This window comes from Triplophysa dalaica, chromosome 20, assembly GCF_015846415.1.
Source record: "Triplophysa dalaica isolate WHDGS20190420 chromosome 20, ASM1584641v1, whole genome shotgun sequence".
Classification (NCBI taxonomy): Eukaryota; Metazoa; Chordata; class Actinopteri; order Cypriniformes; family Nemacheilidae; genus Triplophysa; species Triplophysa dalaica.
The window spans coordinates 11324466-11349916 of record NC_079561.1 but is presented as its reverse complement, the minus strand read 5'-3'; the positions used below and the strand labels follow the sequence as shown (position 1 = coordinate 11349916).

General features: G+C 36.5%; 2 protein-coding genes across 3 annotated transcripts in view; one reads left to right on the top strand and one right to left on the bottom strand.

Moving 5' to 3' along the window:
* Positions 1 to 1563: 1563 nt before the first annotated feature.
* pigt (phosphatidylinositol glycan anchor biosynthesis, class T) lies at positions 1564 to 8993 on the bottom strand. Its single transcript, XM_056733573.1, has 13 exons — positions 8980 to 8993; positions 8527 to 8780; positions 7276 to 7453; positions 7035 to 7162; positions 6544 to 6644; positions 5168 to 5254; positions 4614 to 4701; positions 3509 to 3606; positions 3249 to 3405; positions 2798 to 2998; positions 2549 to 2714; positions 2391 to 2474; positions 1564 to 2322 (listed from the first exon to the last, which is right to left on the bottom strand). Exons 1-13 carry the CDS (start codon positions 8991 to 8993, stop codon positions 2070 to 2072), a joined length of 1809 nt encoding a protein of 602 aa, XP_056589551.1. The 3' UTR covers positions 1564 to 2069.
* Positions 8994 to 9131: 138 nt separating this feature from the next.
* The window catches only part of phactr3a (phosphatase and actin regulator 3a), a 32734-nt gene continuing 16414 nt past the window's right edge, over positions 9132 to 25451 (top strand). For both annotated transcript variants that reach the window (XR_008904812.1, XM_056732572.1), the window contains exon 1: positions 9132 to 9714. Coding sequence is in view for 1 of the 2 variants with exons in the window: in XM_056732572.1 (XP_056588550.1) it covers positions 9414 to 9714 (301 nt within the window). In the remaining variant the exon portion in view is untranslated. The remainder of the gene's footprint in view (positions 9715 to 25451) is intronic.

Below are 25451 nucleotides of genomic sequence, written 5' to 3'. Positions count from 1 at the left end.
TGCAATTTTCTTTGCCGATTTTATAAGTGAAACCTGCTGATTCCGATTCTATATCCACAAACTATAATTGACATTATTTAAAAAACGTTAACTTCACTTTATTACATAAATTATTGAACATTAAAATTTCCCTAAATACAGTTCTACAACCTGCATTAAATTACAGAATCTTCTCTCGCCCACATAACTCTTAAATTGAAGAACTCTGTGACTGAAAATAATAAAATATAACTAAACTTAATGGACCTTTTTCATTTTTGTACTCTCAAAAGTCTAAGATAATAAATAATACTTCAACTTTATTCTTGTCTGTTTCAGTTTATGAAACAATCATTGCTCTATTTTATTTTTCTGGAATATAAAATAACTTCTCTTTGGTCTGTAGTACTAAAAGTGGGTTGATTTTAGCTGCCACTTCAATAAAAAGTTAATCTTAAACTTGAGTGAATTCTACTCTAAATATGTATTTGGCTTTTTTGTGTTCGTAAAGAACTCCTTCAGATATATCACAAATATTGGTTTATTTTTTTTAGTTAGGATTTTTTTTTAAATAGTGTTGAATGTCATTTTACCTCAGTGACATGACCATAGTTTTAATGTAAGAATTAATCTGGTTGAATGGAATTTACATTTGTTTTAAACGCAGTGAACGACTTCATGAGTTTAGCAAGCGTAAATGAAACGTAAAAGCCCGCCGTCTTGAATGGACGTTTACTTGTGCATTTGACGTTATTGCCCGCATTGCTGGCAACATACGATCGGCAAGACGTGAGGCTCACTGGCCGATCATGCAAAAAGTCCAATTCCTTGTTTCTGTGGTGGAAATTAGTTTTGTGTTGGTATGCCAGTGCACACATTTCTGTTCTCTTATGTAACCGCTCATTGGCATCCATGCTTAGGAATGTGAAAGCTCCCCGAGACCAAACGTGCAGAACATTTGTGGTAAATGAAAGACTTCTTGTAACCATCCTCAGCAGCAAAAGTCAAACCAGGAAAAACATGACAGTGATGCACTGACAAAAACCATCACATGTTCAGCAAAGAAAGAATCTGTACTACAATGAGAAACATTTGCGTTTGACCGGGGTTAACATGCACTACTAATCTTTAAGGAATGTGTTCACATTTAATGCTCTCTGGAAGGGTATATTTATGTAAAAAAAGCTACTGAAAGCTTTTTAGTTTGCCAGTCATTTGGAACAATCAAAAAAGACACAACGCTTTAAAGTGATAGGCCTAGTTCAACCAAAATTAACATTGTCATTTTACTCACCCCGTCATTTTAAACTTGTATGACTTTCATCCTGCCACAAAACGAAAAGATATTTTGAAGCAAGTTAGAAGTGAAAGGGGTGCCGGCACTGTTCAGTTACTATTGCATAGACACAAGCCTATGCTAGTGAATGGGTGCCGGTTAACGTTTTTTAAATAAATGTTGTGTTCTGCAGAAGAATGAAGTCATAAAAGTTTGAAATGACAGGAGGGTGATGGGTTAAATGTCACTTTAAAAAACACATTTTTCCTCAACTCCTTGAGGCGTTTACAGATTGTTCTCGGCACACATTGAGTTTCGTTTGTTTATTATGGGAAAGTTGGACAGACGGTCATCCGAATCAATGACACTCAGCCTGGTGATGGTTGTTATGCCCACAAAAAACTGCACAAAATAAGGTTTTGTAGAAGAGACAATTTAAATATCAGTGCATTACAGTAAGTGGAAAATATTCGCTTCATTCCTAACAAGTTTCCATTTTCAGTAGTTATGTTGTACCGCCTGCACTTCGAGGCTTGCTCACAAAGGGTGAGACCATTTAACATCAAGTATCGCAGTTTAGATCTTTTCCCAGATGCCCGAGATCTGCCTTAGCAAATCTAACCATGCCTTTGTAAAACCAAAAAAATCCTTCTGTTATGAAAGGGAACTCTTCTGTTCAATATCAGTTCAAAACAGTCATTCGGCTTCAAGTCCCACCAGGATTAAAAGCACATTAAAGCTCAAGTATCTGTTGTGTTAGCGTAAAAATTCTCTCAGCTGCCTAATATGGATGTTTTAGACATGTTCTCCGCAGTTAAGTCAACAGCTGGACTCCCCTTATACGACGAATCAGGTTGGCCAGTCGCTTTGCTAGCGGCAGGCTCGGCTCATCCACCTGGAATGTGCGCGTCAGCAAGTTGTAAAAGGAGCCGTATCCCACCGCGACCACAGTGCAGGTGAGACAAATGACGTTGTAGGGCATGCTGAAATCAGGCGTAGGTAGATTTACCAGCAGGGGTTCGGTGTAGACTCGCATGAAGTAGTTGGACTCCTCTTTAACTGGGAAACTAGACGTACATTACAAAGTTATTAACATAAATAAAACGAATCTAGTAATAGTAGTTTTTGCACTTACAAACTGCTAAACAACGGATGCTCTTGGGTGAAGTTAGTGTCCATTGCAACCATACTTGGCACCAGGCCGCTGATGACAGACGATCTACAAAAACATTTATGAGTTATGTAAATGTATTAATTACATATTTTAAGTCCAAACAAATTCAAAAGTCATACCCAACGTAGAAGCCGTGATTTGGGTCTGGGGGGTACTCGGTCCATTTGAGCAGAGCTCTTTCAAACTGTACAGTGACCTCAGTCACAGAATGAGGTGGTAGCTGGATCAGCATCTCTAGCAGATGAGGACGCTGGCGGTCTTTAGAGGGCTGGTAGTGAATGTAACCTTTAAAAAGAAAATATATGATGTATAATATAAAGATGTGGCACAGGTACCGCTGATGCTGTGGGAGCATATGTTCTACTCACTGGGCTTGTTATCACGAGATTTGCTGGTGACCTTAAGAGTGTGAATGTACAACCGCAGGTACCAGGGCACCGACTCCAGCAGAAGGACCGGAAAAGCCCGGAATGGGTGGTTATTGTAGACGAGAGTGTGAATTTCCCCTGTTTGCAGGCCAAAACCGGCCACATAGCGCTCCGCATGCAGCAGGGGACGCAACATGTCACCTAAAGCAGAAATGGAAATAAAGAAATCATAGAATATATTAATGTTAATATATTGCATATTTCAAATGTTTCATGCATTGTGATTTATTTACACTGTTACAAGTGTTGGATTTTCCTACTTTACATGAGCAAAGTGTCAAAAACGAGTTGGATGTATAAAATAGTATTTATATGAAGAATACATCCCCCCTCAGCTTTCGTACAAGTTTCGCAACGTTTTTTTAAACCGTATCCCTTTATTAAATCCTACCGTGGTCTCCTTTCCAGCGGAGCAGAAGATTGAGTGAACGCAACTGTCCAAACGTGTCTGCTTTAGTCAGGTCGTACACTGAATACGTCCTGCGATCCCCCAGCACAACAGCTTGACTGAGGACAGGAGTGGCAGGGCTAAGGTCAAACAGCTCCCCCTGTTAGACAAAACCACAAATAAAACTATATTACAAACAGCATCTTCTAAGAATGATCTCCAACTGACAGAAAAACAGGAAATATATCCGTCTTTTGGTTTACCTCAGGGTTGTCTGTGATATCCACATAGACTTTACTAGAGGAAGCAAGAGGACAGGCCTCCGTCAGAGTTCTAGAAAACATCTTAAACAGGGACCATTCTGTGAAAACATGACACATTTGCGCAATTCCGTGAAAATGTCAACCTTACCACAAAAAAATGTATGTTTTTAACAGCGTTTTAACATTCAGATTTTAACACTTGGTGGTTCAAATACCTATGTGAGATCTCCAAATTTGTAAAGCATTTGTTTTATTTTTAGTGCAGGATTTTTCATAGTGAGGAAAGTGCCATTTTCAGGATTGTCACTTCCATAAACGCTACATATTCCTCATAAATGGACACATGAAAATGAATATAAAGTAACTATTTTATGTTATATAAAGAGGCATCCCTTCTCCATTCATTGGGTATTATTGCTTCATGATTGTGCATTTTATATGACAGAGATCCTACAAAGTTTATCCTCTCCCAAAAACCGCTTCCTTTTATTGTCACATCCATAAAGCATTCTATTTCCCTATTTTTAAATGTATATATTTTTTAATGGAATGACATTTTTTGATGTATAGACTATCAAAAAGGTTAAGTAAAATTTAAACAGATGGTTCAATATAATTGTAACAATTTCATTCTCTGAGAACTTTTATGTCACGTCCATAACGCTGGAATTGCCCATTTAAGAAGCACAGCATTGAATGAATGTTCTTTAAAACTGATGTTGAATATGTGTAACTTAGGTGCCAATAAAATAAAACAATGAGTCTTTTCAAGGAGTTATTTAGCCTTCTAAAATCAAATTAGGTCTTCTGAAGAAAAATCTGTATTTTTACTTAAACATTAAAAATATATTTAGTTATATTATATGAAAAATAAAAAACATAAACAAATGTTTTTATTTTTATATAATATAACTTTCAGTATAAATATACCAGAATACAATAAATTAAAACCCCTTAAACAGGGGAACAAATGAATTAAATGTAAGCACTATTTAACTTAATTTATTTTCATGGCCATGATATAATTATCCCCCCCAAGAAAACAAGAAAGCATTTTTACACAGAAAAGACACACAAGTTCACTATTTCTTTTGCTATTGCTCACCCTTTTTGCTTTGACCTGAAGTGTACAGATCAAATACAACATTGAGAGTTTGCCTCAGCTCCCATGCTGGTTTGGTGCACTGCACGTCCTGAAAGAAAAAATGTAAATGGCTTAGTAAAGAGTAAACATTTTGTCATTTTTAAGGTCCTACTTTGTTTAAGACCCTCAATTCTGTCTAGTCTGCTGTGATTGGTCTACCGCGTACAGCATCTCAGTGTCACAAAAGGAACGTAGGTGTGCATTACACCATGTGACGCAAATCTGACCAGAACTGAGATTAGAACGACGAACGACTCGTAAAAAAAAACAGCCGGCTCGTTCTCAACCCAATAACTTTGATATTCGTTCATTTCGGCTTTACAACTAGGCAGACTGCTTACATTCACACACGGTAACATTAAACACTGCATTAATGTAATTTTAGGGACATTCTAATAGTTACTCTTTAAAAGAATGCAAAAAATTTGCCATACAAATTTCAGTCTGTACCACAATAAAATGTGTCTATTGTTTTTTAACTTTTTCTTAAGTGTAGGAACTGAAAAGCCGCTCACCTGACAGACAGGCCTGATGTGGACAGCCTGGGAGTGGAAACTACTGTGAAACAGCTTTTCCGACTTCATGAGAGTAGCCAGACCTGCCTACAAAAAACATCAACTTGATCTATTGGGCCATTTAAACTATGAAGTATGTTTAATCACATTACATCATGTCCTCATTATACACTCCTGAACAAAATCCGGGTGGATCGTAACCAGGTTGTAAGTACTGCTTCAAAATGCCAAAACAAGAAACAGGAGCAAGAGACAAAAAAAAGAGAGTAGGTAATTTATTAAAAACATAATCTAAACTCAAACAAACGATTTGAAATTCCAAGTTTGTGGCTTGGATGGAGACGCCGGCTTTTGAAGACATTTTTTGTTCTTGAAGCCCCTCTCGCAGATGCCGTCTTATGGTTATTGGTCTGCAGTCAGTAACAGTAAGGGCCTTAATTTGGGTTGAGGATCGGCCTGTGTCTTCACGGACAGACCGTCGGATCCTCCTGCTCAGTGCAAGGGGAATTCTTTGGGGGTCATCACTTCACTTTTTTTTCCCATAACTCTCTGGATATTTTAAGAAATTTGCAACGACTGTCTTACTGCGTCCAACCTTGGCAGCGATGGCACGTTGCGAGATCTGCTCAACAATCCTGCCATGTTAATAGACAGAAAGCCATATGTTTGTGCGGTTTTAAACTTTTTAAGGCTAAGGTTTTAAACCGTCAAAAGTGGTCTAAAATCGTCTAAAAACCTTGCTACGGTGTTTCATGCATTCCGACTTCTTTACCATGTTAAACATGCTGTATTTCGGAAAGTGTTTTTCGAGCATGTGCCTCTTTCGCGAGAGAGGGAGAGAGAGAGAGAGAGAGAGAGATAGAGATATTCAGGTATTTGTTTGTTCACTGTATTTGGGTGATGAATGTTATATAAACGGTGGATATAACGCTGGATTTGAAGATCGCTTGATACTATATATGGAGCCGTCCCAGCGCTAAAAGATGCCGGAGATGAACCGCATGCTGTGCAGAAATCCTGTGTGTTACAGGCGAATTAAACTTTTGATCAGCTGATGAACAGCCTGTTTGAGTTTAAATGAAGTTTTCAATAAATTGAAATGTTGCCTCAGAAATAAGTTCAAATCACTACAATTATAATAATAAATAAAAACCAAAAAAATGTTTCTTATATAGCAACATAAAAAATAAACAAATACATAATAAAATGACAAAAACATATACCATAATTGCTAAAACTTTAACTGAAATTAACATCTAAAGATAAAAGCTAATTTAAAATATTAATAAAAATATATACAAAACTATAATAACAAAGATCTGGATGTAATGTTGCTATAGTATAACCAAATATTATTAAATGCGACTGTTTAGAACCTTAGAACCACATGGGAGTAGTTTCTTCCACGGCGTCAGATTCTCAGTACAGACGATCTCACGTGGTAATGTTGCGTAGCGTAAAAAGCGATGATCTGTAGCTGCACAGTGAGAAAAATTACAAATAAAGAACATGACAAGAGAACAGTGCTAGTGTCAATCATGCTTTCAGGAAGATGTGTTTTAAATCATTTAAAAGGTATAATTCACACAATTTTTTTTTACTTTATCATAATTTATTCACCCTCATGTGGTTCAAAGCCTTTATATTACTGTGCAACACAAAAATATAAATTTTCTCAGTGGTTTTACATTCTTCGAAATTTCTTCTTTTGTGTTCTGCAGAGGAAAGTCATACAGATTTAAAATGACATGAGGGTGTCATTCACTTTTGATATTTTGCTCTGTTCAGCGGTGTTAAATTGCCAACAGTTGCTGTCATGGTCAAATACGCTGCAAATCGCCGGCTCTCACTGAAAATAAGGCCATACCATTTCCCAGACCCAGCGGTTTAAAAGAAGCACTGGGCTGAACTGTGTTGGTGGTGTCGATGAAGTTCAGAGACGCACAGAAGATTCCAGAGAGGACATTGGTAAGCTCCTTCCAGTTTTCATCCACACTGGAAAACAAGACAATTACTCTTACATTTTACATTGTTCACATGCCAGTATAACCAAGTTACTGTTACAGTAATGATGCTTTAAAAATATGCCCACAAAAACATCCACTCACTCAGCGACAGTGTCTTGGAACCACACCCAGAGCTCTGCTCCAGGTGGAGAGGGGATGAAGGGCTGACCCCACTGCATGGTCCTCCAGAAGCCCTGCGTGAAGGAGATGTGCAGCTCCCGCACTGAAAACTTGGAGAGCACTTGGCCGAGGGATTTGGGGAAGAGCCGGTAGTGGGAAACTGCAGAAAAGGACATTTCAACAAAACAAACACGTTAGATGAAAATTAATTAACTCAATTCACCTCCAAGATTTGGAGTTGCTCCAAATCTGTATAAATGTATTTGTTCTGATGTACACAATATTTGAAAGATATTTGGAAGAATGCTATTAACCAGATAGATGTTGCCCCCCATTGACTTGTTTGAAATTAAAAAAAATATTGTTCTGTTGAACACAAAAGAAGACATTTTAAAGAATGTAGGAAAGCAAACAGTTCTGCGGCACTTTTAACAACCATTGTTTTTTTTCCTAGTAGTCAATAGGGGTTTGTCTAGGTATAAGCATTCTTCCAAATATCTTTCTCTGTGCTCATCAGAAAAAAAGAATGCATACAGATTTGGAACAACTCGAAGGCGAGTAAAATGACAGGATTTTCACCTTTGGGTTTAGTATCGCTTTAATACCCCAGATTAACTATGCTTAACATAATGAAGAGTAATATGCATAATGTAGTCAATAGTTTCCGTTGAAACCATTACAATATTCCTATATGTAGTGTGGTTTAGGCTTTATGTCAGTAATATTTGAGTGTTTATCGGTCTCCATCCAATAAACATTCCACCATTAGAACCCAACAAATTACCAGTATAGACCCACAGAGACCACTATAGCTTCCATAAAACCAATACGATTCCCATTATAATCCTTAAATCTATTAGATTTTCATCGTAATGTGCTAAACCTTGGACCCATTCTACTTGTTTAGCGTAATCTTTTAAAACCTTTTGGTGTGAATGCATGTGCAGAAACCCACAAGAAAGGCACTTCTCATTATAGTATACTTATTGCTACAAATAATATATATGTGTCTGTCAACACAAATGATAGGAGACGGCTATAATCTTGGCAAAGGATGGAAGGAACAGAAGCTTAAATAAACACATTGCACTCTCAATAATTGTTTCATTTGATTTTTACTTCTAAAAGGTGTAATAATCAAGAGTTGATACCAAAATGAGGATACTAACTATACGTAGTGTTTAGAAAACATCCACAAATGCACGACGTAGCACAGAGAAGATGATCACCCACCCTTATTTCCCTCCTGTAAGAAATCTGTGTCCCATAGTGTGCGGAACTGGAAGCTTGCATAAATGTCCCCCGAGTGCAGGGGTCGGATGATCAACTCCTCCTGAAACTGATCTTTGGGTGCTGGTCTGAAAGACAAGCTGTCTTTCGCCTCGAACGATTTGTCCGTCTCAACATCTGTCGACTGCCATCGCCTTTCGTCTTGATTGTTTCCACTGACGCCACTTTTCCTCTCGCACGCGTCGCTTGCTCTGCACCTGATTTTTCACAGCTACTATGATACTCAAAAACAGAAAACAGCAAAAAATATAATAAAAACAAAACGCATCTGCGCGCTGCCATTTTTGCTTCTGCTTCCTTAACGCAACACTTCCTGCATGTGGAAGACGACGGGAGACCAATGAGAGAAGAGCTTGACAAATCTGACCAATGACAGGCTGGTGTCTCAAAACTGACCAATGCCAGCACATGATATCAATCCACACTAAAAAAACAGTGATTCATTGCAAGCGTTCTCCTCTCGTTTATTCTTTTTTCATCACCTCCACACAAACTGAGTAGCACCCCTGTACCGTCATCGTTTTACAGAAATGTCTAATAATTAAGCTATTAATAATAATGATGCAATCAATGAGTCGTTAACATTGCAAGTACACCGCATCAAAGAAATCTCATCGTTGTAATAACACAACTGTCCCCAAGGCGTCGCTGTTTACTGTCACTAGGAATGCTCTGTAGCAACACGAGCTGGAATATCCAAAAATAATCTTTTTGTTTAGTATAGGCTGTAAAAATATGTATAAAATAGACATTATGTTAATCAAAGCGGATCCACACCTGTTGGTGGGTCATTACGGGATGATAAAGGTGGCTTATGTTCACGCAAACAAATGCCAGCGGTCATGACAGACAGTCGTTCACCCTCCCTCGTGCACCCGCAGACGCGCACACACACACGCGCGCGCGCGCTCAGTGTAAAGGGTACCAATTCACCATGCTGCTTGCTGCTGGATGCTGCTAGACCGAGACGCATCCATCTCACCGTCGGCTTTGACTGGATTTCAATATTTTATTCACAGGTCCACATGGCTTCATCGGATGGACTAGAGAAGTGCGTTCTGCACAGAGGCAGATCTCAAAGTGACCCGAACATCCTCAGCGAGTCCGGCATTGATCTCTCGCACAGCGCAGGTAAGATGATGCATTTATTGTCTAGAGATGCCATTAGAATAAACGCGCCGGCGCTTAAAACACATCGCTTTTCATTTCCGTGTGCGGTGGAGGTGAAAGTGGCTCGGTAACCTGCGCTAATAGCATTCGCTTTGATTTACATGCTGGGAAACACAGTGGACTAGGATTGAGATAAATCAAATTACGCCGCATTTGATTCCTTGTCTGCCGGCGGACTATTGATGTTTGCCGTTTAAATGCATCGGATTTAGGTGTTATCGTATAACGGGACGTAAAGAGAGAAACTGGGAGCATCCACACTACACACGGGATACAGATTATGTGCCAACTGTGGCTCGTGTCACAGAATTACAAGACAAAAGCCTTCAGTTCATTTCATTGAGAGTGGTTAACCTTTGTCTGTATTGTCTTTAATGTGTATCTCTGTGACGTGCAATGGAGGTTTGCTATAGACGACTTAATGAAATGAGATACGTTTCTGATGCTTTGGCATCAGTAGACTGGTATGTCTGATACTATGCGCTGTTGGCCTTCATTCCGCACTGAGACTGCGCATTCAACGCCTCTTGCCTATTGAATTGAGGGGGTCAATGGTGTGTCTTCAGCTCTTTCTTGTAAGAGAGACCAACTCTATAGTGTGATTTTGATGATGAGCACGAGTTCATAGTGTTTAGGGTGAGCTGAGATAGCATCATAGTACACCATTGTCAATAAGAACATCTCCGGTCAAATTACCCCCCATAATCAATAGAAAGATGAAAAAATATCGTATTTTTTCTGTTCTTGCAGTATTTCCCATTTTTATTTATTCTTATAAAAACATAACATTCAACACGTAAATAGAAAAATTCCAGCATTATGGATGTGACATTTTTAGGCAAAACTTTAATTATAAATTCTCAAGGAATGTATTTTTTATAATCAATATATTGAACCATGATGATGAGCCTGATGGTAGTCCGGACATCAGGAAAAATATCAGTTTATACGTGTGTTTTCTATTTTAAAAGAGAGAAAAATGAATGTATTATGGATGTGACAAAAAGGATGGATGCCTTTGAGAGAAGACATACTTTGTAGGATTTCTGTGAATTAAAATGTACAAACCAAAAAAAGAATGGAGATGGGATGGGTCTTTATAGAACATAATATATTTTACAATGTTTGAATTTTCATGTGCACGTTTATGAGGAATATATTGAATGTTATGGATATCATGAGACATTTCTGCTATGGATGTGAAAATATAGAATAACAACGCTTTAAAATCTGAGCTACAGGAAAGCATGCAAATTTGCATAAATACATTTTCAATGAACCGTAATACGTTTTTGTCAAGCTTTGGTTGTGACTCAATCAACAAGAGACTTTGACAGAATCAGATGAATTCCTGATGTAACATCGCCGGCCGGCAATCCTGCTCGGAGAATATGGCAAATGAGCCTTTTCAATCTAAAAACTCCAACCCATTGAAATGAAGACAACTTTTTTGAAACCCTCACTGTGTCACCTTTAGTTTGTTTTTGAGTCGATTGGTTTATTCGAGGTGATTGGGGTTTCATCACGTTTGTGTCGCCAATCAATGAAGAGAGTAAGTGTTGTGTTAACCTTTGCCTTCTCTAGTGATTGAAAAGATCAGATTTTACATGACATGTGGGTACCACTTCCCCATTGCCATCGCGAGATTGATGTTTCTGTTCACTTTTGAGTGCCGGTATTTTTAGGCCTCAAAGAGGAGATACATTTCAACATGAACCTGGCAAGTGGCTCAGATTTAGTCCCGAAATAAAGTCACTTGGCTGCACCGAGTGGCACTTAATTGTTTTTGTTGTTGGCTGCATTCAAATGTTTGTATTACAGGAGGTCAGTGAAAACAGATGAAGTATAAGAGAGTCAAAAAAGAGAAATACAGAAAGAATTAAAGAGTTTGGTGTGGTCTACTAACGGTTTCTTATATTTATGGACTATGTGTTCTAGGTTTTGTGGGTAATGGTTCATTGTCTTTTTGAACATAACATTCATTAATTAAAGTCTCAAACCACATGTGGTTGTTGTTCTGTCATGCATACCATCCCTAAAGAAGACTGCTGCATCACCATAACTCAGTGTTCACAGATGTGTTTGTTAACACTTTGGATTGTGTGAGAATGATGCAGTTTTTCACCTTGATTCTCTGTCAGATTAAAGGACTTACAATAACTGATTATTGTACATTTTCTTTCTCAGCATTAATTCTTCAAATTAATGCGATTTGGGAGAGCAACATACCTGTCCAATCCAATAGAAAATAAACTTACATTTTAACTGTTAACTGTCGGAGCCCTTTTTGAGCCTACAGATGAAAACACACGCTGGAACTAAAATGAGGTAACTCATGAATTCTTCTTCTCGGAAAAAAAGTTTATGTTTTTCTTTGATTGAAAAATACATTAAAAAAATGCTGTTCGCAAAAGGATAACAAAAATCGAAGCACACTCTTTATAAAAAATAATCAATTACTCTCCCTACATAAATTATTTTTAAAAACACCAAAGAAATCTGTATTCTAGAGTCTTAGACCTTTCCAATGATATATAGTTTGTTATGATTCTATTAGAAATTACAGGCACAATATTGATGCAAACTTATGTGTCCCGTATACGGAACGGGTGACAGTTAACAGGCTACGGGTAGCTGGTGGATCACTTTTATCAGGCGTATTGATCTTATGTTGTTTTAAATCAAACTTAAATTTAAATTGCATAATCATATAGACGTTTGGGTAATAATTGAAGATAAATCAAAAGGGGCAGTTTTCATGTAACGGTTAAATGTTTGTAGCTCTCCCCACTGTAGTGGACTTGATAAAAATCTGCCGTTCAAAGCTATTCATTTTATGAGTACATCACTTATATCATTCAGAGTTGGGCAGGTGTTTAAAACCTATGTCAAATGTGTCTTTAAATGTTGAATAAAGGCTGGAATACACAACACAAATTTTAAAATCTGAATAGAAAAAAAAAAGACATCACACACCACACAATCAAATCTGCAGACTAGCGCAGACTTTTTGCAACAACTGAAAATCTGGGCAAAATCTGAGCAAAAGTCTGTAGTGTATTCCAGCCTTAAGAGGCAAATATATGAAGTTGACATATGTAAAGATAGGTGTTGTAGCAATTAGGGTCATTACAATGACTTGGTTCATGATTAAATTGTCTATGATGCACCACATGTAGCCCATTGCTTCACACCTATTTACACATTTAAACGGTCTCACAGTTTCAATGATCTCCCTGCCCCTTTTGAAGGCCTTTTTGAAGACCAGGTCATCGGTTGTATTGAACAAGCTTCTAAAAAGGATACTTCACCCAAAAAATGAAAATTCTGTCATTATATACTTACCCTCAAGTTGGGCCAAAGCTGTTTAAGTTTCTTTTTTCTGATGAACACAAAGAAAGATATTTGGAAAAAATTTAGCAGCTGACATTTCTGTGACACCATTGACTACCATAGTAGGAAACATTATTATATCAGGTTTTTTGTTTCTATTGCCTCCTCAACGATGGACTCTAATAACAGAACACAACATTTGATATTTTGAAGAATTTAGGAAAAAACTGTTCTGTTGCACCTTTGGCTACATTTTTCCAAAATCTTTCTTTGTGTTCAACAGTTTGGAACAAAATGACAGATTCATGACAGAATTTTCATTATTGGCTGGAGCATCCATTTAAGATGTGTTTATTCCCTTTGAACGGATAAATAGAACTGAATATTTCATGAGAAAAATACTGAAAACTGCTCGCTCTTTTACCAAGCTATATTGGTAACGCATTACATAGGGGGTATGTGCATAGGCCGGCTTTCCGAGGTAAGCTATGACTCATCACCTTCCCTCGTATACGGGCTGGTGTGAGCACTTGTTCGTCAGCCTGTGAGAGAGTGCGTCTGTGGAAAGGTCTAGCCCATAAATGTACCTGATATTTCAGTTTTCATACATTCTCTGCGTCTTGGGTATGATTTGCATAAAATATTTATTTCGACTGTCTTTGATTGTTCTTGATGAAGGTTAATCAAGCTTAAACGAGTAGTTCACCTTCATCAATTACTCGCCCTCTTGTCATTTCAAACATGTATGAACACAAAAGAAGAGATTTTGAAGAATGTTGTTAACAGCCCCCACTTGCATTAGTTACAATATAAGGGAATGGGGGGCTGTGCTGTTTCGTTTACCATATTTTTCAAAATATCTTCTTTTGTGTTCTGCAGAAGAAAGAAAGTCTGAAAGGTTTGAAATAACAAGATGGCGACAGAATTTTAATTTTGAAGGAGAACTACTACTTTAAAGAAGACATTCTTCTACGTGTAGTAGCTTTAAAGGCAGAATTTGTGTTTCACTAAAGCTCCTTTATTTATTTCTGGTTTCAATGTCGATTTATATTTCGCTTTGTTTTTACTTTCATTATTGCATATACCTTGATACAGATGTCAACATTTTAAGCTTTTAATACCCTTGCGAGGTCTCTATCTCCTGAAGTTTTTAAAAGGTTTTTATTTTTAAAGCAAGATTTTCCATTGCTGCTTTCACAATTGTCACATCAGAACTAAAGATATACCTCATAAATGGGCACATGATAATCAAAATATACTAACTATTTTGTGGGCTATGAAGAGCCATTCCTTCTCCTTTGGTTGGGTATTATTGCTTCTGGTTTGTTAATGCACAGAAATCCTACAAAGTATGTTGTCTTGTGTTCTTTGTCACATCCATAATGTATGTTTATTTCCCTCCATTTCATTAGGCTGATATTTTTCTGATGTTTAGACTAATATAAAATATCAAACAGATGGTTCAATATATTAGTAACAACATGATCCAAGAGTTAATATTTCACATCCATTACACTGGAATTTCCCAAAAATTTAAAAGTGATTTAGTGGTAAAATTGGCATAATGATGGTAGGTTTTGCTGGTGGTCGCTAGGGCGTTGCTATGGTGTTGCTTGCATGTTTTTTTATGCATTTGATATGGTAAAGTTTTCTGGGTGGTTTCTATTGTACATGTCTAAGTTAAGACTCCCTCCTTCAATGCAAGTTTACAGATTTTTTATTTACAATCCACAAACTGTAAGTGCCATGTCCATACTTTAAGAAAACGGGGGCTGTAGCACAAACTTGTGGGAGGTTTGTTCACATCTCTAACCCTGAACGCTAGTAGTGATGCTGGCATATGTCTGTTCATCTGATAATTTCTCTGGCTTTAAAGAAATCCTTTCAGTGTCACTCCCGCTTGAGATTTTCTGTCCTTCACACAGACTGAGGAAGCACACACAGTATTGCATCCAAGAGGAGACGAGACCTGACCTTGTCAACCACAGTTCATTGACTCTCGGCTCTCCTTGGGCGTGAAAACCGAACACAACAACAAGCTCCACGGCCTCCTGAGAGAAAAAACAGAAAGCATATTAGACCTTTGACAGCGTGTCTGTTTTTAGCTGTGTGTATGTCTCGGGCGGAAACCGAAATGTTTTCGAGTTTGTGAAAGAGAAGCAAGAAATGGAAACTAAGACGCAGCATCTTAAAGTCAGCTGTTCTTAAATTTGTTTGAATTATTCAGGCATTTCATTTTTGTAAATGTTAACCCAAAAATGAAAATTCTCTCATAATTGATTTACCCTCATGCCATTGCCATCTCAAATGTATATTTCTTTATTTAGCTGAACAGCAATTATTTTATTTTAAATTAAAATGGTGTATTCAGTTCAGTTCAGTGCTTGTTTATATTTTATTTTTACTGAATAACTTCAAAATATTATTATTTATTCTCTCAGAACTCCATGTGCACGGGAGTCACATTTTGACTATTTTAATGATGGATGGATGAATGTTTCATAGTTTTGAGTCCCATATGAAAAGATAACATGATTGTATTTAATATAGCGTTATTTGTTTGTGATGAACTGAAGAAATAAAGTCCAATATATCTAGGATGACATGAGGGCGAGTAACTATTTTAATTCTGCATGAACTGTTTCTTTAAAGAGTAAACATTTTGTGATTTTTAAGGTCCTGCTTTGGTTTATGGAGTGTCCAACAACAAGTTTACATAGATACAAGGTGTAAACCCTGTTGAAAAAACAGCAAATGCTGATTAGGTAGGTTTTGAAGAATGGTAGCTGGTTTGTGCTGGTTTAAGCTGCTCATGTGCTGGTCCGTGCTGGTTTAAGATGGTCCTGAACTGGTTAAAGCAGGTCCTCAACCAGCTCAGAATCATCTTTAACCAGTACATGACCATTTTAGGACCAGCTCATGACCAGCCTTAACCAGCTTAAACCAGCACAAACCAGCTACCATTCCAAAACCTACCTAACCAGTATATGCTGTTTTTTTTCAACAGAAAACCACTTTCATTTTCTAACAATGGGCAGTTATTATTTCCTTACTTCTTGACTGACTTTCAAATGATTTGTTCGGCGATTCATCTGTCTAATCCCTTCCTTCCTGTCAGCCTACTCTGATATGATTGGTCAGATGTTTTATTCTGTTGTGATTGGTCTACTGCGTGTAGCATCGCAGTGTCGCCAATAGAGCGTAGGCAGACCAAAATCTGACACGAAACTAAAATTAAAACGACAGACGACTCGCATGATTCAGGGTCGTCTCCTTTTTTCTCAAGTCAATAACTTTGTAAGTCATTCCCTTACGGCTTAACCACTTGGCAGACTGCTTACATTCACACACAGCAACATAACAAACTGCATGAAATGTAATTTTAAAGACATTGTGATAGTTTCTCTTTAGAAGCATTCAGAGCGAATGTATAGACATTGAACGTCAAGCACAAATCCTGTTTGTTCCCTTGTATCGCACAGTCAACAGATTTGAGTATCTTGGCTTTCTGCTCGTAGTCAGTTTTGCTGAGTATTTGGAAGAGGGAATGTAGTTAATATTGAAGGGACAATGAGCAATGCTCTTGTCATAAAGAGCAGCTCACCCTTCGGCATGCCTCAACCATGTGAAATACTTTAGAAACCTTATTGTCATTCATACCTCCTGTGCCACGGAAGTCGCCAAGCCGGATTTATTCTAGAGTGTCTGTTTGCTATTCAGTGTTTTTTAGAGCGGTCCAATGAGAGAAACTTAGCAAAATATTAAATGTTAAAAGAAAAAACATGACTGTTAGACAGGATGGAATAGAGAGATTGAGTGGGAGTGAGAGAAGTGGGACAGGGGGAGGGGAGGTAGAAAAAACAATAGGGAGACGCAGAAGGTGAGAGAGACTTAAGTGACTCACAAGAGAGTCAGTGTGGAATCATTAAAGAGCAAATGTAAGCAGTACTCACTACTTCTATTCCAAACCATGACTAACATGGTCTTATAAGAGTTTTCTTGTGCATTTGTCAGCGTGTCATTCTGATCATTGAATATGTGTCATATTTCTACTGTATGTTGTATAATTTGTCGCCTATGAATTATAAGATTCTATCTGCGTTCTTGAGCTTCAAGGTTTTTACATTTCAAATAGCAAAAATGATACGGGGAACAAATTTCTTCATACATGAAAAAGACCCTAAATGTATTCTAAATGTACAATATCAAAATCCTCTCAAATTTGTAGAAGTGGGGATTTTTTTTGGAACAGGTCAAACGTAGATAAAACCTTCTGATTCTGAAAAATCACTTTCTGTTTATCATTAAGCATTAAAGCAATAATTTTCAAGCAACAGAATCAATAAGATTTTTCTTTTTTTGAGATGAGTAAGGCTGAAATAACACAATGATTATAATTATAATAAAAAAAATAACATTGGTTGACTATTTGGCCTTTATGGCTTAATATTGTAATAATAAGGCATAAGGCATAAATCATAAAACAAAAATGTCATAATGTCAACGTTAACGCGTGAATGCATGCAAATAATGTTTTTCAGATTGACGCGTTAAAATGAATTTATTTTTTTATTTGGTCATCTTTTGTCTAGCGTTACATTACATAATCACAAACATTGAAACATTGGTTTGACGCGTTCGGTATAGATAATGCCTAGACATTCTGGTGTATACAGTCACGGGCTGTGTCAGTGAATCTCTGTCAGACAGCGCACCAGTATTAAGTTCTATTTAGTGCTTGAATAAGAAATTTGTGTAGCATTTTGTAAGCACAGATTTCAACGTATTAAATAATATCCTAAATGGATGCAGAGTTTTGAAAATAGGAAAGGGCGTCAGATCTGCGCATTCATACACCTGCTGCATTAATATAAATCAAAGAACAAAAGAAAACAGGAATTCAATTTGTATAATGATAATGAGAATTATTCTGTATTTCATTTACAATTCAGCATTAAAGAAACTGTAAAGTGTTTGACATGATAGCTCTCAATACTGTGTTGAATGGCCATAAGTAATTTAAAAATACTGATGCAGTACTAATATCAGAATGTTGTCTGTAATCCATTAAATGATGTTGTTCAATAAATCTGTTGTTTCTACATTAATTTGGAGATTAAATGTGAAATTATTAGAATGGAAAAGTATATTTGAAACATTAATGTTATGTGTGATTAAACAGAATTTTTTGACAGTTGATTTACAGCACTGGTATTTTTTTAACACACTATTTTAACAAATTACTTTATAAAGTAATTTTCATGTATTTATACATGTACTCAGGTAAAACAAATGAATTCCAAATAAACTATTGTTTTTATTTGCAATCATTTTCAGAAACGAAAAGAAACTGCACACTCTGGTCAATACAACCAAAATATGCAATGTTGTCAGACCTCGAATACTGCAAAGAAAAGAAGTTCATATTTATTCCTAAATGACACAATACTAATGTTAACTTGTTAACGTGTTTAAGAAGAGCTAAGAAAACAATATATTTGATCGACTTCTATGATTTTTAATCACAGCTCACTTGTTTCTCGGCTTGCTCTCGGTCTTTCATATTCCTGTTGGATCACTTTGTGTCACTCCTGAGGTTTGCTTTTGTTGGAATTCAACAGACTGAAAAGGGTGCCATGCATGTAGAAATGCTGTTTTAAGGCAAATCTAGTGTTTTTACTTAATTTTACTTAACTTAAATGTGAGATGTGTATGATAAAATCGTGTACTAACATTTTTTGTGCATACTGTATATTCAATTTTTAACATCATGTTAAGATGATAACTTGAGCAGTGATACTCGGAAGGCTGTCAGAAAGCGAGTGTTTACATCCATAAATTGATAACACAAGATTCATATTATTTACACAAAGCCAGATGTTTATACCTCATAAACAAAAGCCCCACATTTAAAATTACAATTTCTATAAATATATAGCTCACACAAAATCTTATATAACTCTCTGGAATTGTTAACTGTATTTGAGAGTATGTCACAGGTGCTGTCCAGAGAGTAACTGTTCACAGACCTGTACTTTAAATAATTATTTCTTTTGGAAACACAGCAGGATTCAGCTGCGCATGTGCATTATGGGTAATGCGGGTCAAAGGGTCAAAAGGAGGCTCATTCTGTATGGCAGAGAAAGCAGAAAGAGTTTCAGCCCCATAGAGAGCGACTCAGGTACTGTGCCGCTCTATAAGACTGAAAAACAAACTTCCCTTACATCTCTCCTGGGGCTCTTATAGGCCTTTAATTAATGTCTTCACTTGCTTCTTATCGCTTTGTGTGTTTGAAAGTTATACTGAGACACTTTTTTTGTCCCCGTATATTTGTATACTGGAGTAAGTCTTGAGTTTATGGTGATAAATAGAAGTAAGGTACGAAAGGCAAACCATCTCATTTTATTTGAAGAATTAATTTGCAAAAAAACTGTTTTCAAGCTTTCCTGTGGCTCAGTGGTAAGAGAATGGCACTAGCAATGCCAAGGTAATGGTTTGATCCCAAGGACTTGCACAAAGTCAGAAACAAATGGGTCATACAATGCAATTTAAATCTCTTTGGATTAAAGCGTCAACCAAATGCTTAAATGTAAAAGTAAACATTCCACGTAATATCAATCAAACTGAATATATTATGAATATTAATGGATAATGAATATAAATGGAGATTCTTAAAATAGACGGTTTCAAAGCAACAAAGTTTGTGGACTGCTCTTAACTTCCGATACACATTCTCAATCAACAGAGTGCTTTGCCATTTGTATCCCATGATGCCTTAACATTCTCTCAGGATATATAAGATACTATAGAATTGTTATTTAAGCCATCATACTTATCATCTAAAATGTGATATAATATTTCATGTCTATATTATATCACACAGGTAAAAGTACAAGAAAGTATACATCAAACATGTATAGCTCCATGGAACTGTACAAAATGTATATTCTGACACTTATTTTCCCTAATGGTCTGTCTCTTTCTTCTGTGGAACACAAAATAGGATATTTTGAGAAATCTTTTTATAATTACACATTCTTCAAAATATCTTCTTTTGTGTTCTTCGGATGAAAGAAGCTTTTCAATGACACGAGGGTGAGCAAATGATGACAGAATTTTACTTTTTGGGTTAACTACCCGTTTAAGAACCAGACTACATCATCAGATCTTTTTCTTTTCAGTCAGTGTCTCGGAGTGTTTGTAAAGCTGTAGATGTATCTGAGGGTCAGGGCTCTTTTTGATATAAAGAGCCAAAGTGGTTAATATGTGACTGAAGCTACAGTTGCTATTTCTAAGCAACACTGGCCAAAGCATAGAGCTGTCTCAAGTCCTTTAATCCTCATCAGAGACTTGTTATTTAGTGCGTTCCACTTTTAGCATCTTGAGGAGGCCACGCCGCAGGCAGTTGTCTTCTGACAGATGGCTGCGCATTTGTTGAGCCAGGGGGTAAACTATGGGGTTTCTTCTTTAGGAAGACAGCGGGTGTTCGTTTCTCACACTAAACTACCTGTTCTCATGAGCCAGTGATGGACACTGTGTGAGATGGTCTATGGATTTGCATCTGACTTAAAGTGTTTTCAATGAAACTGCATCGAGATACTAAAGATTTGTGTTGAGACTAGTGGTTTGGATTCAAATGGAGATCAACTGCCTTTATGAGTTTTCGGAGTTTTCGGAAATTGACAGTGTTTGTAAAATCGCAATGAAGTTTACATTAGCTTTAGAGAAACATAACTGCTCTCAGATCAGCCCTAAAAAATTATGCACCACCAGAACCTTATACAGTATATTGCAACTCACATTCATGTGTCTGCTATGCTTGGATCTTTACTTTGCTGTCATTGATGAATTTAATAATATTCCTAAAATCTTATTTTCATCTTTGATGGTTTATATCACAATAACAAGCTCTGCTGAAGTATCTGCTCAAGACAAATGGTTTTAGCCCACTGTTTGTTTATGTATATAGTAAGAGGCCGAGGCTGGCGTCTTTGAGACTGCTTTAGACCGAACAAGCCTCAAAGGATAACCGGACAACTCAATTACATTTACATACATTTACTTTAAGCTTTTGCCAATACCAAACAGCATTATTAAATAAACCATCCATCACACGCAAGCTAAAAGGTTAGACCTCAATTTCAACATCAGGCGATAGAAAGGTTTATTCTCTTGTGTGTTTTTCCTCAGCTGATAAATAAAATGAGAGTGTAGAGGTGTTATTGAATTATTATGGACTACATACAGTATGTTCTTACATTTCTTTGTATCACGTCATTAGAATGTAAAACTGACAGTTGACTCAAGAAATGTTTTTCTGAAGCTTCTCTCTTCTATATTAAGATAAATTTACCTCATATTTATTCATTTATTTGCTTAGTATCCATGCAATAAACTGTTCAACTGTTCATGTTGGGGTTTTGATCATCCTCTGAGGGGTTCATTTGCATTAATGGCTGTATTATCCTTATGTTTTTCTATATACGTTGGTAATTATATAACAATCTTCATTATTAAGACATTAACAAATGCTTGTGTATGCTCAAATATACCTGTGAGTAATAGTTCAATGACATTTTAATGTGCCACCATACATAATGTGTAACAGTGTTTATTAATGTTTCTAGTTCCTTTAAAATAATACCAAATGGAATTTCCCATTAAGCGCTTTAGTTGTAATCTATCCTACAAACCAAAGAAGGAAAACAAAACAATTGATATTGTGTGTAGAGCGTTTTGATGAACAAGCATCACGAGGTGAAGGAGTGTTTGGTTTGTTTAGATGATAGATTTGTTGACAGAGCTAGAAATGTGCCAGTCTGCAGTGTGATATTGAGTTTAGGATTTTCCAGTCTCTCTCTTTGTACTCTGATTCTGTTTATCGCAAAGACATTGGCCACATTGAAACTGTGTGTGACAGATTAAAGCCTGTGAACCTCTAAAAAAAAGATAAAAATGATGTGAAAAAAGCAGCTCAAATCATTGCCAGATTATTAAACATGATCACCCTTTAAATTCTTTCTTCACGGGGGATTTCTTTTTTTTTTTGGTTTGCTGACACAGGTACGACTTTTCACCCAATTATGAATGACACATTTGTTCTATAGAAAATGCTATTACTTCATTCATTCTTAATATTAGAAATATAGTAACACGTACAGTTTACAGACAAAAACAGTGCTTAACATTTTCTTCCCAGCGATGCCATCGTAGAACCATTATTGGTTCCACAAAGAACCATTCAGTCAATCATCTCTTTCTTACCTTTTTATAGACCATTTCATGGGACGTACGCACGCCTGACCCCCCAGTTAACTACCGATTTGTGTTCGCCTAGTTTCTAATAATATAACTTTGTATTTTATTTTATTTGATTTATGTTAATATTAATTTATATTATTATTTTAATAATTGTATTAAATAAACAAATTTGTTGCATTTGTCCTGTAGTTCGCATTTACAGAAACCATATGGGACATTGACATCTAGCTGTTGAGCTTGGTATCGCAGTCTAAATTCAAAATATTGAAGGGACAAGTTTAGCCAAGAAAAGGTTCTTCTCTGGGTTTTTTTGTATTGTATTCAGAAATAATCTAACGGCAGAGCTGAGTAGTAACATTTTAAAAGACTACTGTTACTTTTTAGGGATAACATGATAACATTCTTTTCATAAAATGCCAGTAAATTGTTTTCAGTTCAGTGATTTTCCCTACATTTAAAAAATATATTTCAAGTTTTTCTACATGTATCATGATAAACATACCTACCACTGATATATGTTTGTGATTCTACTTGACGGAAGGGGGTTTGGAATTGCACAGAGATGCAAAATAGAGTTCATTTGATGGCTGGATGTGTCAGGAATTGAGAAGAAGGTGAAGGGGTTGAACAAGATTTATTTATAAACAGGAAACAAAAAAGCCCATGATGGGGAAACGAAGGCAGGGCTAAATAATACAAGGACAAGGACTTCCCACGTGGGGGCAAAAAAAATTAAACTAAATACGAACCGACACAACGTCTGGCAAGACAAGGCAAGGCAGCATACGTATTTCCACTGCACAAGACACGGTAACATACAAAACGAACTGGCACAAGACAGCAAAAACAAGGGCATTAAACAGGGAGACGAACAAAGGATAATTTACAAGTGACAAGTGTGGGTAATGGAACACTCAGGGAAAGCTGAACGAGAGAACAAGGGGGCAGGGCCAATGACGAGACCAGATAGAAAGCATGGCACGTCAAAACAAACAATGTCATGTCTTTCTCTACACTAAACATGAGTGATCTGCCATGATTCTGCCACTAGACTAGAAAACCATGACCGAAGAGGCAGAATCATGACAGGATGTATACACAAAAGGGGGTATGACAAGACACTTATCCCACGAGGTGAAACTATTCATAAAATAGGGTTAACAAGAACGAGACAATATTTTTCTACAGCTTTTATGTAGGGCTGTACTAGAATATTCGAATATTCGATCGGTGGGTTGGCATCCGATTTTCAATTTTGAGATTTGAATATTCTTCTTATTTTTTAACATGTGGCATCCCCGCGAAACCTTTTTTATTCGCGCTTTAACATGAACCGTCCATGAGTGAACGTCATAAACGTCATTCAGTTCTTCTGGAACAGACGACAACATGCTGAAGACCTCAGCTGTGTGAGAGCACTTTAAATTGAGTAAGGACAAGACAAAGGCATTGTGTAAAATTTGCGATTAAAAACTGGCATACCACAACAGCACAAGTTTGAAAAATCACCTGAGTTGTGTAAGTAGAAGCTACACCGTCACCTATACTATATTGTTGGTTTGAATAAACGAGCTGCTTTTATCCGCCATGTTAATCAGTAATTACACATGATAAAAACTTTGTTTGCTCGGAAAATACATGTGAGTAAAAACACATAACTTGCGAACAAAACACATGTACTTATTTTAACTGTTTGTTAATTGAAATGTGTGATGCTGGTTTTGAAAGTATGCTATCGTGTTCTTTATTTATTTATTCGTTCATTTATTTTTCGTTCTTTTATTTAAAAAGTCTACCCTTTACGTGTCAGTTGCTTTATTACTGTGCTGATGATTTCTGATTTGGGAGGGATTTGTTTGTTAGAAAAAATGTTAGGCTATCGTACCTTATTAAAAGTATTGTCTTCTTAACAGACCTGTGTGTTTTGTATCACAAGTGCCGTGTCGGTTCTCTGAGCATTTTAACACAAACTGCGTGAGGAGCGCCCTTTCCTGCTGGCGCTGTTCTGTAGTTAATTAAAAAGTTTTTAATTATCAACATGTCGCGACTCACGTGCCCATATGGCAACAAGATGCGGCACTGCACTCTCCTGGTTCGGCTGCTACACACACGCCGCCAAAAGTCGTTTGGATGAACGGTTCTCGACATAATAAAAATGCAAACAGACACACAGAGATTCCTGCCTTTATAAGAGAGAAGAATATGTTCAGCCCCCTCCTTTCGAATATTCAGTGTTGATACTACCGAAGCTTCGAAGATCAAAAATCGTATTCGGAACAGCCCTACTTTTAAATAATTCGCAATGATGAAATATATGAAAAATAGTATTTTGTTCAACTGAAAATCACAAAATGTAAAATATGTATTTTACGTCTATTTTTATGAATTATAGTATGATTTAAAAGTGGTAGGGCATCTTCAATACTAATTTCACCAGCAAACTTCCTCATGCTGACATCAGGAGGCCTTGCTGAGAAATCTTGTCACATTTTAATCATGCGAGATCTTGTGGCAAAAAAAAATGATCCTGCTTCAATGAATATAATATAAAATAATACATCAATCAAAAGTAATCTAAATATAATCCAAAAGTAGTCAGATTACGTAAAAAAAATTAATCTAATTTTACGTAACTGACTACAAATTTTGTCATGTAATCTGTAAACAGTAATTTATTACAATTCATAAGTAATCTACCTAGCTATGTCCAAAGGCACTCTTTTATATGTGAATGTGTAACGCAAGTTAAATTGGAGTCACAAAAGTGCGCATGAGCAGTAATGTTGTTAAAATGAAATCGTCTATAATCTGAGGAACCTTTTTTCACCAAGGTTCTTCTGATGTTAAAGGTTCTTTATGAAACCATTTAGACAAAAAGGTTTGTCTATGGCATCCTGAAGCACCTTTATTTTTAAGAGTGTAGACAAATATATAATTCTGCAAATATAAACTTTTCTCATTACAAACAAAATTTTGATAAAAATGTCTTTGAAATTGATAAATTTGACTGAATAATACGTTTAGTAAAAAAAGAGCACCCAAAAAGAACAAAGAATAGATGGAAACTTCAGTATTGTTTAAAAAACATCTCAGGGCGCTTGATA